Source organism: Mandrillus leucophaeus, unplaced genomic scaffold (genome assembly GCF_000951045.1).
Source record: "Mandrillus leucophaeus isolate KB7577 unplaced genomic scaffold, Mleu.le_1.0 Scaffold689, whole genome shotgun sequence".
NCBI lineage: Eukaryota > Metazoa > Chordata > Mammalia > Primates > Cercopithecidae > Mandrillus > Mandrillus leucophaeus.
The window spans coordinates 555,871-562,894 of NW_012107463.1; the positions used below are offsets into that span (position 1 = coordinate 555,871).

General features: G+C 54.3%; 1 protein-coding gene across 2 annotated transcripts in view; it reads right to left on the minus strand.

The window, feature by feature from the left end:
- The window catches only part of GPT2 (glutamic pyruvate transaminase (alanine aminotransferase) 2), a 55,592-nt gene extending 48,972 nt beyond the window's left edge, over positions 1-6,620 (minus strand). Inside the window, exons 1-2 of one of the 2 annotated variants that reach the window (XM_012002457.1) lie at positions 5,671-6,194; positions 5,426-5,534 (exon numbers count right to left, since the gene is read on the minus strand). Coding sequence is in view for 1 of the 2 variants with exons in the window: in XM_012002455.1 (XP_011857845.1) it covers positions 6,036-6,506 (471 nt within the window). In the remaining variant the exon portion in view is untranslated. Of the gene's footprint in view, positions 1-5,425; positions 5,535-5,670 lie in introns of both variants that reach the window. The other variant, XM_012002455.1, reaches the window with a different exon arrangement.
- Positions 6,621-7,024: the final 404 nt, after the last annotated feature.

Here is a 7,024-nt window from a genome sequence, read left to right on the forward strand (position 1 = left end):
TAGGAGATCGAGACCATCCTGGCTAACACGGTGAAACCCCGTCTCTACTAAAAAATACAAAAAACTAGCCGGGCGAGGTGGCGGGCGCCGGTAGTCCCAGCTACTCGGGAGGCTGAGGCAGGAGAATGGCGGGAACCCGAGAGGCGGAGCTTGCAGTGAGCTGAGATCCGGCCACAGCACTCCAGCCTGGGCGACAGAGCAAGACTCCGTCTCAAAAAAAAAAAAAATAATTGACTGTGGTAATCATCTCCATGTCATATTACATATACAATGTATATAAATGTCAAACCACCACACTGTGTCCCTTGAATATATACAATTTTTCTTTGTCAATTATATTTGTCTCCCCCTCAATAAAAATGGGGAGAAAAAACCAGGCACAAGGCTGTTTCCCTATGCAAGGGATGGCTCTGGTCACCTTACATGGCCTGTGGGCAGAAAGGCTGGCAGAGAACTTTCCTCCAATTCAACAAATACTGGTCACCCATGCCCCAGTGACAGCCATGAGCAGCACAGATGAGACCGCCACCCTCCAGAGCTCAGGCTGGTGAAGAATAAGAATGGGGTGCGGGGAAGGAGAAGGGCAGGGCGTGGGAGGGAGGACCTGCAGGCCCCAGCCCTAGGAGCATGAAGTGGAAGTGCTCCCGGGCTGCTGATCCCAAAAAGGGCACTGACTGGGGCGAGGGCGGGCAGAAAGTCCTGCAGAGAGCTCTCGCAAGAAGTCCCAGAGACAAACACCAACTAGACCCACAGTCCCAGAAAGCAGGTCCATTTCACAGCTGAGGCTCAGCACAAGATCTGGTCCCAAAACAGAAAGACAAGTGAAACCAGAAGAAACCGGAGCTGCAGCTACACACGTCTGTGACTGAGAGCATAGGCCAGAGTCCCCAAGGCTAAGCTGCCAGATCACTGAGGCAGGGAAGGCAGGGTGTGGGCCCCTGAACTCTGGGCGTCCGTGGGGTGGTCAACTATAGAAGCCCAGATTCGCAAGGCAGAAGCAGGGCTGAAAGCTGAATAAATTCCAAACAGGATAGTGGGAGTTGCTCAAAACAGCAAGCAGCTTGCCCAGGAGGAAAGAGCAAGTCCCACAGAGCACTTCCCAGACCCAGAGCCTCAGGAGGTAGGAAAGACAAGCGACCCTCAGAACTTCTTATCCCTAGACCACTCTCATTAGCTTGAGAAGGAAGACCTGGCAGTTCTAATTAGCTTCACAGCTGTTCAAAGTATTATCATCAAAGTATCAAAGACTCAAACTAGTCTTTCAGAGAAATAAACTGGTCACATTTTGCAGATGAGTAAACCAAGGCTGAATGACTTGTCTGAGGCCCACAGCACACAAAGGCAGAGCCCAGCATATGTGTGGTGACTGACCTGGGCAGGCTGGGTAGATGGAGGGTTCCTCCTATTGGAAGCCTGCACTACAAATTTTAAAGTAGCATCTAGACCAAGCACAGTGGCTCATACAGGTAATCCTGGCACTTTGGGAGGCTGAGATGGGAGGATCACCCAAGGCTAGCAGTTTGAGACCAGCCCAGACAACATACCAAGATCCCATCTCTACAAAAAAGGAAATTAGCCAGAATGGTGGCACACGCCTGTAGTCCTAGCTTCTGAAGAGGCTGAGGCAGGAGGATCACTCGAGCCCAGGAATTTGCGGCCACAGTGAGCTATGATTGCACCACTGCACTCCAGCCTAGAAGAAAGAGTAAGGCCCTGTCTCTTTAAAAAAAAAAAAAAAAAAAAAATTAATAGCCTGGGCAACATGGCAAACCCTGTCTCTACAAAAAAATGCAAAAATTAGCCAGGCATGGTGGCATACGCCTTGTGGTCCCAGCTACTCAGGAGGCTGAGGTGTGAGGATCGCCCGAGCCCAGGAAGTCGAGGCTGCAGTGAGCTGAGATTGCGCCACTGCACTCCTGCCTGGATGATAGAGCTATGGAATCCTTTCGCCAGGTGCTCTGCAAACAGTATGGGCTGTTTGGCGGAACAGCTATAATTAACAATAATAATTAGTATTATTATGTAATAATAATTACAAAAGAAAAAGTAGCTGGGTGTGGTGGCTCACGCCCACCCATCCAGCACTTTGGGAGGCCAAGGTGGGAGGATTACTTGAAGCCAGGAGTTTGAGACCACCCTGGGCAACACAGTAAGACCTGGTCTCTACAAAAAATTTAAAAATTAGCCAGGCATGGTGGTGCACACCTGTAGTCCAAGCTGCTCAGGAGGCTGAGGTAGGAGGATGGCTCGAGCCCAGGAGTTCAAGGCTGCAGTGAGTCATAATTGTGCCACTGCATTCCAGCCTAGGCAACAGAGCAAGACCCTGTCTTTTAAAAAATAAAGTAGCATCTGGTGGGGCGCAGTGGCTCACATTTGTAATGCCAGCACTTTGGGAGGCCAAAGCAGATAGATCACAGTCAGGAGTTCAAGACCAGCCTGGCCAACACAGTGAAACCCCGTCTCTACTAAAAATACAAAAAATTTAGCTGGGCGTGGTGGCGGGCACTTGTAATCGCAGTTACTCGGGAGGCTGAGGAAGGAGGATTGCTTGAACCCAGGAGGTGGAGGTTGCAGTGAGATGAGATCGTGCCACTGCACTCCAGCCTGGGTGACAGAACTAGATTCTGTCTCAATAAACAAATAAATAAATAAATAAAGGAGCATCTAAATCCCACAGAAAATGAGTGAGATTCACCACCTGTGCTTGGCACATACAGGGTTTCCAATCTTAGTTCTTAGCTAACTATAGCCACGTGCCTTAGCACTCTCTGCTTTTACCTTTGTTTGGATGCAACACAGACTGACGTGACCAGTAACCGTCAGTCTTTCCCTCAGTTCTGAATGTCTGCCCTGACTGTTGCCTTACAGCTAGAAGCAAAGCCATTCCTGTCTCCACTTGTACCAATCCCCAACCCCCATCCCCCAATAAAGCAAGGGAAAAAGTAGGTTGAGAAAGAACTGTCAGATCTTTTCAAAACTCCTTTTAATTGCAGCTTATTTTTAAGTGCTGCTTGCAGTGAACACCAGGATCTGAAAAGCTAAGATAGGTTCTCCCCTTTGGAGCTGCTCTCAGGGAGAAGCAAGGCCCCTCTAAGAGCATAGAGCTGGGATTGCAGGAGAACGGCCCTTTTCACAGCCCTTAGCCCACCTCCCCGCCTCCTTCAGGCTCCACTGCCAGAGAAGCAGAAAGGACAGGGATTCAGCTCAGCCAGCCACCCAAAGTTAAACACCAGAGCCACATGCCCAAACAGCTTACATTGTTTGCAGAACACCTGGTGAAAGAATTCCATAGACAGCATGAAGGCCTTGGTACCACCAAGAGTCACCTTGAGTCCCCAAGGACAGTTTTGAATGGACAAGGAGGTATAAAACTGAGGACAGGGAGAACCCTGGCCCAGCCAGGCCACATCTGTTTATACTCTAGGGAACCTGAGGTCCAGAATGGATATAGGATTCACCCTAAGTCACCCTACTCCCTACAAATCCTAGCTCATCAAATCTCTAACCAATCAGTTTTTTTGTTTGTTTGTTTTTTGAGATGCAGTCTCGTTCTGCGCTCTTGTTGCCCAGGCTGGAGTGCATCTCGGCTCACTGCCACCTCCACCTTCCGGGTTCAAGCGATTCTCCTGCCTCAGCCTGCCGAGTACCTGGGGTTACAAGTGTGTACCACCATGCCCGGCTAATTTTTGTGTTTTTAGTAGAGACAGGGTTTCGCCATGTTGGCCAGGCTGGTCTCGAACTCCTGACCTCAGGTGATCCACCCACCTCGGCCTCCCAAAGCGCTGGAATTATAGGTGTGAGCCACCGTGGCCGGCCTCTAACCAACCAGTTTTGAGCACGACAGTTCAAAACAGAAGTAGAAAAACCAAAGCTGCACAAAGAGAAGGCAAGCCAGAAATAACTAAAAAGAAAGGACTGGGGAAATGTGGCTCTTGCAAGAAGGGCACTGTTTAAGCTGGCAAGGAGAAGCAAGGCTGTCTCCCAAGAAGGAAGGGTTTCAGTGAGGCTATCTAAGCTGGTCTAGCCAGCACCCACAGCCAGCGAACTGAGACTCACAGTGAGAAGAGAATGAGAATGGATACGCTTGAATGAAAGTACCAGAATGTAGGTGGCCAAAAAAAATCAACTAACTCAGGAGTAGGATATGGGGGTGTGGAGCTTCTGTCTCAGAAATCAGAGATGTCCCTGGCCCAGTAACCAAGATATTTGCCCACCTGCAATCATCAAGCCACATTCCTGCTGGAAACACTTTCTGGTTCCCACCTCCAACCAAAACGCACCATGACAACCGAATCCCAGCACACAAGACTCCAGTCCACCTTTTCTGTCTCATTCACCTCCCACATCTCTCTGTTAGTGTTCCACTAAAGCACCAGCCCCCTTCCCCAAATGCCCAGAACTCCCCAACTTCCTGCCGTTGCTCACAGCACTGCTCCCACTTGGAAGGCTCTCACATATTCTGCCTGCTAAAAAATCCCCACACATTCTTAAAGAATCGGGGGAGGGGGACTCAGGCTCAGAGAATAACGCAGCAATCAGATTCCTCAAGGCAGAGACAGTGCCCTTCTGTCCCCATCATCCTCAAGCCTCATGGAGCCAACACAGGAGCTGCTATTTAGCAAAAGGCAGAGGTAATTCCTGGAACCCCTGCCAGTTCTGGAACCAGAGAAATCAGCTGTAACGTGATAAACCAGGAACACGTTAATCCCAGCTGTGTTTTAGCAGGGAGGCTGTTGCCTCAAGGAGGGCCAGCTCCAGCCTGCCAGACAACAACAGCCGGTGTTCTCTGCCGGGCCCACCTCTGGGCCGGGGAGGCACAGAAACAAAGCCAGCCTCCTCCCGGCCATCTTCACACTTAGCCCTGCAAGGAGTCCGGGGGAGACTGGACTCTGACTCGTCCAGCTCACTGTTTTCAGTCAGCAGAACTGAGTGTCTCAACCAGGTCTCGGGAGGCCAGGAGCTCATTAAAACCCCCAAGTTCCCACCGGAATGGGGTCAAGTGTCATGATCCCCCTGAAGCTTACTGCCATGCATTCATGGGGCACTAAGTGATCAAGGTGAGGGCAAGATGAAGTAACCCCCCCCTCCCACCTCAATTCTCAGTCAGACTCTCTCTAGCAAGCAGCTGGGTAATTATTAGCTTCTTACAAATCTTAGGAGTATTTACTTTTTAAGATAACCCCTCTCGGCTCTGCCTCCTGAATTCCACCCAGGCTAGAACTCTTTCCTACAGGGACCCCTCTATCACCCCAACCCCAGACATCCTGGTTGTGGGGAGGCAGAAATCCTTCCTGGCTGTGGGGTCACCTTACATGAAGCTATAAACTCAAGCCAAGATCCCAGCCAGCCGGCTGGCCACCAAGGTGAAGAAAGTCCCAGGGCCCCCTTACCAAAGCCGGACAGGCCCAACCCTCTGGTTCCCCACCTCGGTGACTGTCACCAGACCAGAGAAGTGGCTGGTCGGCCACGGCTCCAGAGGGGCCTACAGGAAGGAATTCTGCCGACTCTTCCGGGAACCAGGACTGGCAAAGACCCTAAGGGCCAAAGACACGGAGAAAGACTGGGGAACAGACCCAAGTTTCCGCAGAGCGCCCCCCCGCCCCCCATCTCCCCTCCTACCTAAAATGGTTTCCCTCCCACCACCCCCATTCCAACCCTCTTCCTTTTTACTTTCTTCCAAGAACTTATCACTGAGACTCTACTGCTTCTTTCTTCATTCGCTTATGTTCCTCCCTCCACTGGACCTTGGTTCCACCGGGGTAGGGCAGACACACAACGTGCGGTGCCTGGCAGCACCGGCTGCTCAACAATTGAATTCAATTCAACAAGTGAACCGTATTGCAAGGCCTCACCAGTGCCGGGTGCTGGGCACCAGTGAAGGGGCGGGAGGAGGCATTCTCTCGTTTTAGCCAGGCTTGGCTGACTGAGAAGCTGGCCATGGGGGTGGACGTCGTGGGGAGGACCCCAGCTGGGTCTGCTGCGGTTTTTCCCTTGCTCAGCGGCCCCAGCCTCCCAGAGGCCCGGCGCGCGCTCACCCGCTGCAGCTCAAGCTCGATCTCGCCGGCCTTGAGCACGATGGGTCCCCGCACCGCGTACTCCACCGCCTTCACCTGCGGGTTCATGGACTCCAGCGTGAGGATGCGCTCGCGCCGGCTGCGCTCGGGCCGCACCTTGAGCACTGCCGAGGCCTCGGCGGCCGCGCTGCTCTGACTGCGGCCCCAGGAGCTGGGGGTCCGGGGACCACAGCCCCGCCGGACCAGCGCCGCCGCCCGCTGCATCGCGCGCTTGCGGAGGGAAACCTTGGCACAAAAAGAGAAAGAGAATAAACACGTCGCGCACTGCCCTAGGCGGGCAGCAGTCCCACACCCAAGCCCAGCCAAGGGCTCTTTCAGCGAGCGGTGCCAGCCTGGCTTCGGTCCCCCGGCGACCGGGACCCTCCACCGCGCCGCTGAAGCACCAACGCGCACCCAGCCGGGTTTCGCAAAGGCTGCGCCCAAGGCATGCATGCAACGTGCCTGTCGCCCCTGGTAGGCCCTCGCTGCGCCGGGTTAGCTCGCGCGCCTGGAGCAGCTTCCCAGCCCCGGCGCCCGCAGCCGCATCCCCGCACCCGGCGCCCGCGCCGCCCGGCCCCTGCGCTCGCACACCCACCGCCGTCGGGGCCGCCCCGGGCCTGCGCGCTGCCTCCTGGGCCCTGTAGTTCTCCTGGCCGCTCTGGAGCGGCTGCGGAGAGCGAAGCGAACTACAAGTCCCACAGCACCCCGCGCGGGGCCGGACGGGGACCGGACAGTAGGCGGGAGTGCTCGTCCGAACGTGGCGGGGTCTGGGCGGGCTCATTGTCCCAGCTGAGGGGCTGGAGAGCCCGGAGGGGCCCGGCAGGGGCCGTGCTGTCTGTCGCGTCTGCGAAGCTAGAGCTGTTGGCAGCCTCTCCCTAGTGGCGCGTCCGCCCCCCACTGCCCTCACTGCCAGCACCTGCGAGGACGCAGGCTGCTGGATGGTGTAGTCATCGCCCCGAGTTTCATCATCC